Raw genomic sequence first — 13240 nt, 5'->3', positions numbered from 1 at the left:
CTGCCTCTTCATCCTGACATCAGAAGGCGGCAGGGCTCCACACACTCACAAACACACTGATACCAGGGACCTTGGCTCAAGCCATGCCATCAGTCAGAGAGCAGTGTAACATGGTGACATCTTTTAGTGCAGGAACAGTTTTGTTGGTCTGTTTGATCAAGAGGGGTCCAATATGCCTGTGGCCCATTATGCAATTGGATGAATGTCAAATGATGGTTGTTCTGAACATGCATGCAATTAAGAGTATGTGGCTCTGGCTGGTTTGCATAATGATTGAATGTATGCACGTGTACCACACATGCATACACCTCCTCCTTCCTGATGGAAAAATTACAGCTAGCTCTGTGCCTCTGGCAAAGGGGAAAAAATAGCACAACAACACAGTACAGTGTCTCTCCTTCACCTAATAGAAGAAAAAAAAGCAACTAGTAGGGAAACCGTATTTACTCACTAAAGGCACCTGTAAGAAGGGGCTTCACCACGTATTTTCAGAATGATGTGAGATACCAAGGACCACCAAAAGGTAGAAAAATCACAGGTAAATGTCAACAACATCGAAATTTTTTTGTGATTAAAAGCCTTCATTTGAATGCAGTTTAACCTTATTGTTACTGCCATCCCAAATCTCAAAATATTTCTGAGCTCTAGAAGAGTTCAGATTCACTTCTGAGATTTGAGGCAAGCTTTTTCTGCTTTAGGTAGTACTGATGTTTTCAGCATGCCCACTAATACTGCATGGTTTGTCTTCAAAAGCACTTACCTACATCTCTGATTTGTGAAATGGAAGAGTTTTTAAAGGCCCCAGTTTCAGGCAGCTCTGCTCTACTGAAAACTCAGCTTCGAGCTGTAACTTCGCTGATACATTGTACACTAAAATGTATTGAGCAGCTATGTCCTTAGGGAAAACCTGGAAGAAGCAAAAAGCTCAGTATTTTCTCCATTATGATACTAAAAATAATCCTGTTTGACAGGAATATTCTTAATAGAGAGAAATAGGCCTAATTGGCAATACAGACACAGTACAGGTCCCAGTAAAAAGAAAATGGAGGGATAGTTGAGGCTATTGGGCCAGTTTCAGCTTAGATATTGATAAAGCTGGCTTACAGGATCTCAGCAGTGGCAGACGATGTAATGCAGTCATTCATCAATGAGCACGTCATTCAGGGCAACTGGTGAAGTGTTGAGAGAACTGAGTATCGTAAGGGACTGATAATGCAGAGATGCAGAACCTTGATCAGTAAATCATTGCTCATGCTGATACTTAATCCTGTTTTTCCAGTGAATTGCATTGTCCTTGCATGCACTGGAGTGACAGGCTCCACAAAAGATGTGAACAGAACTGCAAATTAAGCTGTCTACTTATCTAAGACCTGGTTCCTCCAGAGGGATCAATCATGTTGGAATGATACCTAGAAATTTCCTTGGTATTTTAGGTTTTCTTTAAGAAATGCACTGAGAGCTCAGTATGTGCACTGCTCTCAGTCTAAGTGACTTACCACCTCTCTATTGACAAACATTAGTTGAAGATCAGATAGAAACCAAGACCTTTTTTGATACTTCACCTTTGACCATTAAAGCTTAACCGATGAAGATTTTTTTCCCTCCTCAAAATATGGAGCATATGGCTTTAACTCAGCATTTTGTCATTCTCCTGTCTGCAGGAAATTTGCTAGGTAGTCTCTTACTTGTCATGCAGAAGTCCTTCTTGTTTATTTCACCAAGTGTCTGGACAGAGTGTGCATGTGCTGAGGGACTCCAGAATACGGTCTTTAAATAAACAGAAGATTGGTAAAAGTCCAACTTTAATTAAAGGGTGCCCAGCCTTTCTGAGGAGGTATTTTCTTTGCAGCAGTGTTAATTAATCCATTATGTGGCAACATAAAACTAAAACACCGTGCTCACTGATCTCAGATGCCTCTTTAGAATGACTACACCTTCCCAGAATCCTTGTGAAGTAGGTATTACACACACCAGCTTATGTTTGGGCAGTCTGTGGCAGAAAGATGAAATAAACTTCAAAACAAGCAGCTGGCATAGTGATTAATAATGTGCACATTCTGGTGGAGAGAACTAAGTTGTATCTACTGCTCAGCCTTCCAGCGTTAATTTTTCTTTGGGGAAGGGTTTTCCATTCTAGTTGACTCAAAAGGAAAACAAGTACATAGAACTTGTTTCAGCTTCCCCCTTATCCTCTTACAAATCTAAACCCTGCCCTGAGTTGCATGAAAACTCAGTTGTCAGCATTGAACTATTAAAAATATATATATATTATTCTTTATAGAGGGAACTGTTCAGTATCATGTGTATTTTTCAGCTCGTACATGCACTGGTGAGACTGAACATCAGAGCCTGCTGCTGTCATCTCCAAGAGCAGAAAAGTGTATCAGGTTGAACTAACTAGCTGTTGAATCCTTCTTGTTTTGGATATCCACGCTGACCAAGAAATGATAAGGAAACCTAGGTTTATAATTATCTTGTTTGGAAATAATCAGTGTGCCGTACATCACATAGAGTCTGTAAAAATCAGCGAAGAAATGTGCAATTCCTTTATATGCCATAACATCATTTTATTGTTTCCTACTCTTTACTGGTTTTTGTTTGTTTCCAGGGGAAAAAAAACCTCTTAACTTCCTTTAGTGACTATAGTGCACTTGAATTTCATTTCCAGTTAGGTATGCTACCTCTCAGAGTTTTTATTCGCTCCATTAGTTAACAGCTTCTTGACTTGTACTTTGCAATGCAATCACAGGGCTTTTTCAGAAGGAGTCAGCAAAGCAATGCTACGTACTCCTGTCCTCGTCAGAAGAACTGTTTGATTGACCGAACCAGTAGAAACCGCTGCCAACACTGTCGATTACAGAAATGCCTTGCTGTGGGGATGTCTCGAGATGGTAAGCTCTGCTAAATCCCAGTTTAAATGCAAAAAGAAAAAGTAAAACAATACTGAGTATACTGTGTATTCACCTGAAATAACAAAGGATTTAAAAGTTACTGTGCATCAAGCTGATTGTTGAGATCAGAGTGGTTTTTGTGTTGAATATTTAGATAAATACATATAAATTAGGGGATGTATGAAGTTCCTGTTGGTTGGTTTTCTGCTCCTCTGTTGTAGTTCACAGCTGAGTGCTTTGTCTTTGGTCACTGGAAGATGCAGTTTCTATTCTGATGTTAATACTTCCTTTCTGTATTCCTTCCAATTTGTGACATCCTGTAGCTGCAAGTAACATCGCTATATTGATAGGGACCGGAACTGTTTAGCAGTTTACACAGAAGTTAAATGTGTATGAAATGAATAATGGAAAAAATACAAAGAGAAAATAAGTGTTTTTTCAAGCCCATGCTGTGGTTTGCTTTTTTGTCAATGATAGATTTCTGAAGAAAGTGTGTTCCAGTGCTATTAATATTGAACTCAAAGTTATGCCTAGTCTAATGACAAAATCCACCTATCAGTAAAATGGAAGCGTATAGAACTCTTATTAGAACTGGATTTGCAGCTGATATCAGATGTAATGAAGTTGCCATCACTTACCCAATTTGAAGGTTGAATTCAAGTGTTCTTGCCTGTATTTGACAGCAGTGTTGCATGTTGTATGCATACCTGAGGCATGAAGAAGGAGATAAGTTTTCAGGTTACATTTACTTCTTAAATTACATGGTCTTATTTTTTTATTGGGCATGAAACTAAAAACCTGAAACGGTACTGACTAGTACTAGTAATGACTAGTTCCTGGAGTATATTTGCTTTTCTGTAAAATAATATAAGGTGCAAGCCATCTTCTTAAACCATGAGGCTTTTACAGCTGACACTGGTCCCAGAAATCATGTAATGTATTCTTAGGAACTCTTAGAAATTATGAATATGCAGCTGGTAGTAATTGAACAGTTCATCTCTCCTCTTTCCTAGGTGGGATTTGAATGCACAAGATATGCACAGTCAATACAGTGGATATAAAAGAAAATCTTTTAGGCACAGAAGTGGAAAGCTAATGAATTAAGCTAAAATAGTAACTTCAAAAGGTCGTCTTCAGTAGCATGCTAAGTACATGGAAAGAGTACGTGATGCTGCTATGTTACCTGTAATTGACAGGAATGATTCTTAGGTCTACCCATTTTGCTGATTTACATTTTATATTCTGCCCTTCAGTGTAGTATTAAAGACCCAAAACAAACAAAATTCACTACTGGAGTAATAGAAATGAAACGTTTTGTTTTTGCATTTCAGCTGTGAAGTTTGGTCGAATGTCAAAAAAGCAGAGGGACAGCCTGTATGCGGAGGTGCAGAAACATCGAATGCAGCAGCAGCAGCGAGATCATCAGCAGCAGCCAGGAGAGGCAGAACCACTAACACCAACGTACAATATCACCACCAATGGGTTAACAGAGCTACACGACGACCTCAGTAATTACATTGATGGGCATACCCCTGAAGGTAGCAAAGCAGACTCTGCAGTTAGCAGCTTCTACTTAGACATACAACCTTCTCCAGATCAGTCGGGTCTTGATATTAATGGAATCAAACCAGAACCAATATGTGACTACACACCAGCATCGGGCTTCTTCCCTTATTGTTCTTTTACAAATGGGGAGACCTCTCCAACTGTGTCCATGGCAGAATTAGGTAATGAGAGAGAAAAACTTCCATTGTAATTGTCTTGATAGTACCCCTTGGATTAAACTGACACATTTAGACAGGTGATAGCGAGAATGCTGCTTCAAAACAGCTGTGAGCATGTATGGGCATTCTTCTGTGAAGTGCACAATACCCTAATTAATTGTGGTACGTGGTTGAACACATTACAGAAGTGGACTAAAAGTCACATAAGCTTGTACTAGATCAGGTCTAGTAGCGTTGCTTTTGTTTTCAGTTCATATAATAGAATGTTCTGAATACTTATTAACAAGATAATCTGTTATGCTGAGGAAATGGAATATTTCTTTATTTATGATTTTTTTTTTTAACATTTAATCTTTTTTTATTAGCTTAATTCTCTGTTTCCTAACAAAAAGTTACGTGGACTATCTTTTTCTGCTCTTTATCTGTACCTGGGGAATGTGGAACCAAAACATCGGTCTAATCGGAGGGCAGTTCGCCTTTCCAGTGGCTGAAGAGAATCTAGCTCCAGACTTGAGAAAAAATTTCCATGTAGCATGTTTTGACAGCTTCCCTAAGATCCATATAATGACCACATTAATTAGCACATTTTTCTTTAAACCTTTCCCTCAGTGATTATAGGAAGGCTGAATTCCATTACGAGGACTTGTTAGCATCCGGGTCTTAAGTTAGAGAGCACTGTGTTGAGTGGTCATAAGCAAATTGAAACAGGACGTAAGAGAAATGGCTTTAAGATTCTAGTATATATATAAGCAATCAGGAGTTTAAAACATTTATTTTGCTTAAATGACATTTTTGGCTACATATTTCATTATTAAAACAACCTAAAAATTGAAAAATTGTCTATTTCAAGATAAAGTTTGTCTCTTTTGTTGTTGGTTTTAACTAGAGGCAGGTATTTGATGAGAAATTCTGCTTTAGTTTATGTTCTTTTTGAGAATTTTTGCAGAGAGGAAGGGACAAGATTTTTCATGTCCTTATGTTGCAGAATGCAGTTCTCTGCAATAGTATATGTTGTGACAGCCAAAAACATTGCATCTCACTTGAGTTCAAATACCTTCAGTAACAGATGAAGTAAAACCAAAAAGAAAAAAAATAAGATAAAAGCTACGCTTACAGTTTTGTCTCAATAAGTGATTGTTAATATTCTCATGGGAATTACTAAAAGATGAACATTAATAGTACAGAAAAAAAGAGAAGGCTTCTCCTTCTTAGGCCAGGTATTCAGTCTGGAGCACTAGTGTAAGATAAGTTTGTCATATTCCTTACCCTTATTTACACAGTGCTTGCATTTAAACCCTATGGAACGTGATTTGGGTGCCCAGCATTGACATTGCCAAACAGCCTCTGAAGAATGTTTGTCTGCTAGACTGAGGTTTCAATTTAGGAAGGTGGGGCTGTTCAATGAAAGTATTTAAGTGTGTGTGCTTAAATACAGTCCAGAACTGAGGCTGAGGTTAGTGAATAACACGGTAATATTTTACTTTCTGTATCCTTCAAGGGCAAAGGAATAATGCTGTCAGATGCTGACAGTGAGAAAAATAAATGTTTAAGTACACACTGGTAAACAAATATTGCACTTCAGTGCTATACACCCATGTTCATGATCACCAGTCTTACTCAGCTTCCACAAGTAGTGGGACACCACCCACTAGATCAGGGTGCTCAAAACTCCATCCAGCTGGGCCTTGAGCACTTCTAGGGACGGGGCATCCACAGTTTCTTCCTAATATCTAATCTAAACCTATCCTCTTTTAGTTTAAAGTCATTACCCCTTGTCCTGTCACTCCCAGATAAAGTCCCTTATCTGCCCGCTACTCCCACCTCTTTCTCTGCAGGGCTGCTCTCAACTCCACTCATCACCCAGTCTGAACTGATGTTTTGGGATTGCCCCCACTCAGATGCAGGATCCTGCACTTGTGGCTGTAAGCTTTCCCTTTCAGTGGTGGTCTAATCTGCAGAAGTACCAAGTGCAGAGACAAGTCTACTTGTCGTGTGCTAAAATATGAGACAAGACACATACAAAGAAAAATGGAAGACTTTTAAGACTGAATATTAATTCATAGCATAATTCTGAGCCCAGGTTTCAAAGCTGGCTTTTTTTTATTATTATTATTTATTTACTAAAAGCAGCAAGACCACTTACTGAGTTTACAGCAGCTTGAATGATCCCAGGTTTCACTGAGTTTTGACTTTATCTCTCAGGCTTTTTTATCTCGCAAGCTTTCTTTTGAAGAAACTGCCATCCAGGAAGTAAGTTTGTCCCAGATACAGTATTCTTCATTCAAAAATAAATTAAAGTTCACCAAAGCATCTTCAACTAGTGAAAGGATTCTGCTTTGTGTAACTATTAAAATCTCAGAGCTGCGTTGTGAGAGTGAGTGTGTGTGTGTGTGTGTGTGTGTACAGAGTGCCCTCTAATGGCTGCACTGGGCCCATTACGAGCTAGGCAAGGTATGTTAAGATCCAGAATTGTTTTGTTTACTGCAGTATTAGCAGTTTGCATTGATTTATTTTTAAGGAAAAAAAAAATCCAAGGAGATATTAAATTAAAGCATTTCTTCTAACACCTAAGCTTTCCTGTGGCTCCCAGTTGTAACTGGAATATGTTCATTTTCTCACGTCTGAAGGTATAGCTTTTCATTTTTAATGTGTGTAACTTTCTGGTCTTTCTTTTAGAACATCTTGCACAGAATATTTCCAAGTCTCACATGGAAACTTGCCAGTACTTGAGAGAGGAGCTACAGCAGATAACATGGCAGACTTTTCTGCAGGAAGAAATTGAGAACTATCAGAACAAGGTATAAAAGCATGCCAAACAGTGGCATGCTTTTTTAAAGCATGGTATTTCCATAACACACTGCAAAATTCACTTTTTCACTGCTTTCTGTTCACTATCAGGAATATACATTTATGTGTGTTTTCAGGACAAAAATGGAACAAAAAACATGCTAGAATCAAGATGAGCAAGATGGTTGCAATTTGGTTTGTGATTTTGCATTTATGATTTTAACCATAAATACAAGGAAATGTAAATCTCTGGAAATATGTTTGTCTGTAATTGATAAAATTGGATAAGAAACTAGAGAATTTTTTTTCACTCCAACATGGCATGTTATTTACTGTTGTTACACTGTAATCTCCCTAATCATTCCCACTTCCCCTCCTCCCCCAACAACAACAACAACAGCAAACTAGTTTGAAGCACCAGGTTATAACTGTAGAGTCCTTTACAGCTGACCTGTGAAATACTGATCAATACCAGGACATGCATCAGTCTTACTTTGTTTCCATTCCTATCTGGTAATTGAAAACCTGAATAGGAGCCAGTCAAAAAGCCATTGGCTTGTTTGACAGTTTATAATTTTGCATGGTGCGTTTTGTTCTGATATTATAAACTCAGAACTCAGATTTCCTGCCTTTGGTGCCTGGTTGTATCCCTGATTCATTCTACAGTTGTCACAGTGTTTCAGTTTCACCTGTAGAACAGCAGCAGAGCGCTGCCATGCCTCCAGTAGGTACTACACGATTTATTCAGTGCTTGTATTTCCATTATGCCTTCCATCCACGCACTACTGCCAAGTGGCTACTTTTGGAAAACTATCTTGAGAAGCACTATTAAAGCACACTTCTGAATATTTTTTTTCATTTCCACCAAAAAAAAAAAACTTAACCTTTAAGAATATTTTTTCCACTTGTTAGGTACTCTCATTCTGAATTATTATTAACATCTGAGAAGAACACTAATTGCATGCCTTCTTTGTTGTTAACAAGATGATCTTCATATATGTATACTTTATATGTATCCTTATGAAGACCAGCTTGTTAGATAATTTACATTCAGGACAAAAAAGAGAGGTTGATAGGAAAAATGTGATCGTGCACTGCTAGCATAAGTTGGTATTTTCTCTTGATGCAGTAAGTAGAATTACCACTGAAATCACCAGCATCATTATACTTAGATTTTTTTGGCTTATGACATAAAAATATGCAACCTGGATCTCTCTGCCATCACTGAAGAAGTTTTACATGCTTGCATTTTCACTCATCCTCATGAGGCTTTGTCTTTGAGACTAACGGCCCTTTTCTTACAAGCAGACTGTAGCCAGGACTGCTGAAGAGCATTTGCTCTGCTTAGTTTTTGAGCTAAGTCTTATTTTATGAAAATGAGCTTTCCAAACTTTAATTAGTAACTTTTCAATTTTTCTTCTCTCTCAAACAGCAAAGGGAGGTAATGTGGCAATTATGCGCAGTCAAAATAACAGAAGCTATACAGTATGTAGTGGAATTTGCCAAACGCATTGATGGCTTTATGGAGCTGTGTCAAAATGATCAAATTGTGCTTTTAAAAGCAGGTATGTGGGTGAATTTTAAGGTCTACTTCTATTAGTTTTGACTGAGGACAGTGCTACCTATATAGAGTGATTATGTATATATATAAATATATATACATATGTTGAATGGTGGTTTAAAATAATAAAATAAAGAAACCTCTATGTCTTTGTTTGAAGTAATATGCTTTCTTAGTTTCTCTGGATGCAACACGTTCCACCTAATGGAAAGTGTCCATGCTCGTGGCAGGGAGGCTGGAACTTGATGATCTTTATGATCTCTTCCACCTCAGACCATTCTGTGATTCTATGATAAGTTCAAGTCTGCATATGAAATTTTCATTGTGAACTACAGGAGCAATTAAGTGTGAAAGAATGAAAACATTGGATTCAGGTTTTCTTTATTAGGCGTATGAATAGTGAATAATATATTTCAAGTTAAAGTCCAGATTGTTCTATGCAAGATACTGTAGAAGGAATGCAGTTTACAAATACTGAACAAAGCTGTCAGAGTTTCATGAGTAAAGATCTAAATGAACTGCTTTGACTTCAGAGACTTCATTATCCTAATAAAAATATTTATTAGCATTAACTAAGTTACTTTAGCAAAAACTTGTAAAGGAGTTTATGGGAAATAATTACACTATAAAATCAAATTATTCTTTGTTATACCACAGAAACCTTGTGCCCTAGTCAGTCTATGCTGAAGGCAGAGCACTAGGGAACTTTTATCTCACTTCTTGCAACTGAAGTCTCTCTACTTAAATAGTCAAACATACATTGTTTCTGTTTTAGGGTCTTTAGAGGTTGTGTTCATCAGAATGTGCCGTGCCTTTGACTCCCAGAACAACACAGTCTACTTTGATGGCAAGTATGCTAGCCCAGAGGTTTTCAAGTCCTTAGGTAAGGAAATTACCAAGTGTTGTACTTTAAAACCACACAAAGAAATGATAAGGTAGAAAAGCATGAGGACAGCTGCCTTGAAAAAAATAGAGACTGTAGTATTCAAATAAAAAAAACAGTTAAAAAGTTCAAACTGAATATTCTGTAAATAACTCTGCCAACTGTGTTTGAGGCCAAGCTGATTTCAGGAGTTACAACACCTTAGCTCCTTGCAATGCAGGACTATTGGTATTGAAATCCAGCACTTTCCTTACTTAGGTCAGGGTAGAGCAGCTTGGAGATGCTCGTAAACAACAGAAGCCCAGATGTCTTAACTCATGTAAAGCTTGATGTATCCAGTTGAAAAGGAAGAGAAACTTTAAACTTAATTTCAGATATACTGACAGTACTGCTCTGAATATGCAAAATCTAGTTATTTGCAGGTAAAATACTGAAATACTCTTAATTCTTTTTCTTTTTTAATTAAACCATTGTTTACCTTTTTATTTCTTCTTTTCTGCATACTTAAGCTAATTTTAAAAGGAAGAATTTAATTGGGTATGGATTTGGTATGTAAGCCATTCTGGAGGGTAGTGAAAAATGACAGTAGCAATATGGCAGTGAAGAAAGCCATACAATTACTGAAGTACTCTCTGCCTTTTCAAAACACCTCAAAATATTTGACTAGAAAGAGTATTAAAATAGAATTGTTTCTACTCAGAAACAATTCAGAGAATGCAGTATCAGATATGGGCTTCTATCTGCTAGTAGTTGCAATGACACCTAACTTTCAGCTGCTACTGAGTACACTCAGAAATTTAAGCTGAGCTGGGGGCTGAGATCTGCAGAGGAGAACCCTATTCCAACAGAGGTTGCAATCCTTTCAAAGCAAGGCACAGCTTTTGTATAATGGATAACAGCATGTGTAACAGCAGCAGTAACCTGACTTACACCTGTGTGAGCAAGAGAATGGATGAAAGGAGGCACAGTTCTTCTTCTGCATGAAAAACTTTCAGACCTTCGCTTCTCCTTTTGCTCCTGCATGTACCTTGTATGCTTCTTCCCCTTCCCTCTTCCGTGTGCTCAGTATTCATAAAATCGGCATTTTTCAAGTATACATTTCAAACATCCAGTCCACAGTAACATGAGAAAGTTTCATGGAGAAAGGCAACAAAGCCAAAAAGTGTTGAGCTTGAAAATGGCTTGGTTTTCATCTATATTTACCCCAAAAGCACAGAAAAGATGCAATGCACAAAACCTTCAAAGTACTGGGTACCAGGATGTGATAGCTGGGGACCTGTGGGAATGGGATGAAGTTCAAGCATAACTGAGATCTCATCAGTCCTCAAGGGGAAAAGCATTTACCTATCAAGTATTTTACATCCATTTTTCACCTAAATCAGCAACTGTGTAGTTTTGAAGTAATTTCAAACAGTTTGGCATGAGCTGTACCTTCTTTTTGGCAGGTTGTGAAGACTTCATTAGTTTTGTGTTTGAATTTGGAAAAAGTTTATGTTCTATGCACCTGACAGAAGATGAGATAGCTTTGTTTTCTGCATTTGTTTTAATGTCAGCAGGTAAGAGACAGAGTATTTATTCTAGGTTTCTATGGCAGAGTTCACTTTTATTTTAATGTATTCTTAAGTAGTACTGCTATCACACACTGTGAAATGTCCATCTCTTTTTGGTCCAGTGCCAGCTCAGAGCTGTTAAGCAGGGTTGCTGTTTTAGCAAGGAACAAATGTATGGAGGTGGTTGCATACCCTGGCAGCTCAGGTTTCTGTCACCTTTGTGAAACCAGGTATGGGAATGATGGCGCCAGACATACAAGAGTCAGCCTGGGTCTGCTATAGCCATGAATAAAGTAGCTTCATCTCAAACAGATTCACACTGTACTCCAGGTACTGGGAAGGCTTATCAGGTTGGGCGAAACAAGATATTAGTGCAGAAATTCCGTTTGTGTCTGACATAATAGCCAAGGAAAAATATAGTTTTAAACCATCATAGGAATAAATGCTGGAGGAATCTGTTACAACGGAGTTTTACTACATCATAAATACATTCTCATGCTGGTTGCCATGCTGGAAATATGTTTGCCTTGTCTCTTAGTATTTAAGCCACAGAATCCCTTAGTTCTGCCACAGATGTAGTACCTAATACTCCTTTTCTGCTAGAAGTTTAGGAGCACTTTTTTAATAGCTGAATATTTGTTCTGATTTTTTTGTATGCCACTGTAAATCTTAGTAAGAAGATCCATACCAACTACTTGTTCAGTATGTGATCCATGCATTTCTCACTAAAAGGGGGCTAGCTTCATTTTGTAAATATCTTGCATTTTAAAGAACTTATTAGCAAATAATTAATGAATCTTACTCAGATATGCTGCAATCTTCTTATTGAGGGTTTCATAAAAGTAATTTTAAATGCAAGTAATAAATGTGTCCAAAAGCTATTAATTTTGAAACTCATTTCCTATGTAAAACTGTTGAAGTGGAAGGAAGGTTGCAAATAGGAAAAATGAACAGACTATTTCCTGATGCATCGTGACTGATGTATGCACTACTAGAGGTGTTAACTTCATTTGTATTTAGATCGTTCATGGCTTCAGGAGAAGGTAAAAATTGAAAAACTCCAACAGAAGATCCAGCTAGCACTTCAGCATGTCCTACAGAAGAACCACCGAGAAGATGGAATTCTAACAAAGGTACAAATCATATTGAGCCATGTCATGTGACTGTGAAAGCACACTTTCTTATGAATAGTGTAAAAGCTTCTGTGCAGTATTTTTTTAATTTATAAGCCCAGAATTCTTTGTTCACAATCAAGGTACTTAGCTGAAATCATTTGCTAAAAACAGGAAAGGGAGAAAGAATGATGTACTACGAATATGGCTGATAAAGGTCTGAAAATGTTTTTCATGTTGAACTAAATGAAAAGCCATCAAGGTTTTTATCTTGTTTCTCTTAATAACACCTCTGCCACGCAGAGCACTATTTCTACTACATGTAAGATTAAATCTTACGAAACCTGTGTCTACATGACAACTAGCTTGTGATGGCACACAGCACCCAAACTAACCTTGTTTCTCAGTACGTCATGAGAAGTTCTGCACAAGCCTTTTTCTCAGCACTTCTTCTAACTATTGGTGGCTAGGGAAGAGAAAAAAGATACTACATATTATTATGGTAATCTCAAGTGTCTTCAATTAGGTGTTCAAAATGCAGAGGCAGTGTGAAGGCACTTCCTTACAGATGTAGTTCCCTTTAGAACTCCATACAGCAGGGAAGGTCATGCTTAGTTTCACAACGCAGAATTAATTACACTTAGACTAACTACAACTAGGAGCAGGATAGTACAGCCCAGTATGAAGATCTGGGCTTTCCAGATTGTCCTCATTTCATAGCTTGTATAATTG

At 37.7% G+C, this 13240-nt stretch overlaps 1 protein-coding gene and 1 long non-coding RNA gene across 6 annotated transcripts in view; one reads left to right on the top strand and one right to left on the bottom strand.

Annotated features, from left to right (window-relative positions):
* Nucleotides 1–12970, bottom strand: part of LOC122163175 — a 35075-nt gene extending 22105 nt beyond the window's left edge. Inside the window, exons 1-2 of the long non-coding RNA XR_006169839.1 lie at nt 12904–12970; nt 3530–3598 (exon numbers count right to left, since the gene is read on the bottom strand). This is a non-coding gene — a long non-coding RNA (uncharacterized LOC122163175). The remainder of the gene's footprint in view (nt 1–3529; nt 3599–12903) is intronic.
* RORA (RAR related orphan receptor A) overlaps nt 1–13240 on the top strand; it is a 199688-nt gene that overhangs the window by 175577 nt on the left and 10871 nt on the right. For 4 of the 5 annotated variants that reach the window (XM_042824179.1, XM_042824181.1, XM_042824178.1 and 1 more), the window contains 7 exons: nt 2750–2891; nt 4223–4618; nt 7292–7413; nt 8835–8967; nt 9739–9846; nt 11292–11402; nt 12417–12529. In XM_042824179.1, the coding sequence (XP_042680113.1) occupies nt 2750–2891; nt 4223–4618; nt 7292–7413; nt 8835–8967; nt 9739–9846; nt 11292–11402; nt 12417–12529 (1125 nt within the window). The remainder of the gene's footprint in view (nt 1–2749; nt 2892–4222; nt 4619–7291; nt 7414–8834; nt 8968–9738; nt 9847–11291; nt 11403–12416; nt 12530–13240) is intronic. The other variant, XM_042824183.1, reaches the window with a different exon arrangement.

Source organism: Centrocercus urophasianus, unplaced genomic scaffold (assembly GCF_019232065.1).
Source record: "Centrocercus urophasianus isolate 14NV4802_14NV808 unplaced genomic scaffold, USGS_Curo_1.0 seq_23, whole genome shotgun sequence".
Classification (NCBI taxonomy): Eukaryota; Metazoa; Chordata; class Aves; order Galliformes; family Phasianidae; genus Centrocercus; species Centrocercus urophasianus.
Note: the sequence above shows the minus strand (reverse complement) of the source record. Positions and strands in the feature narration are given on the sequence as shown.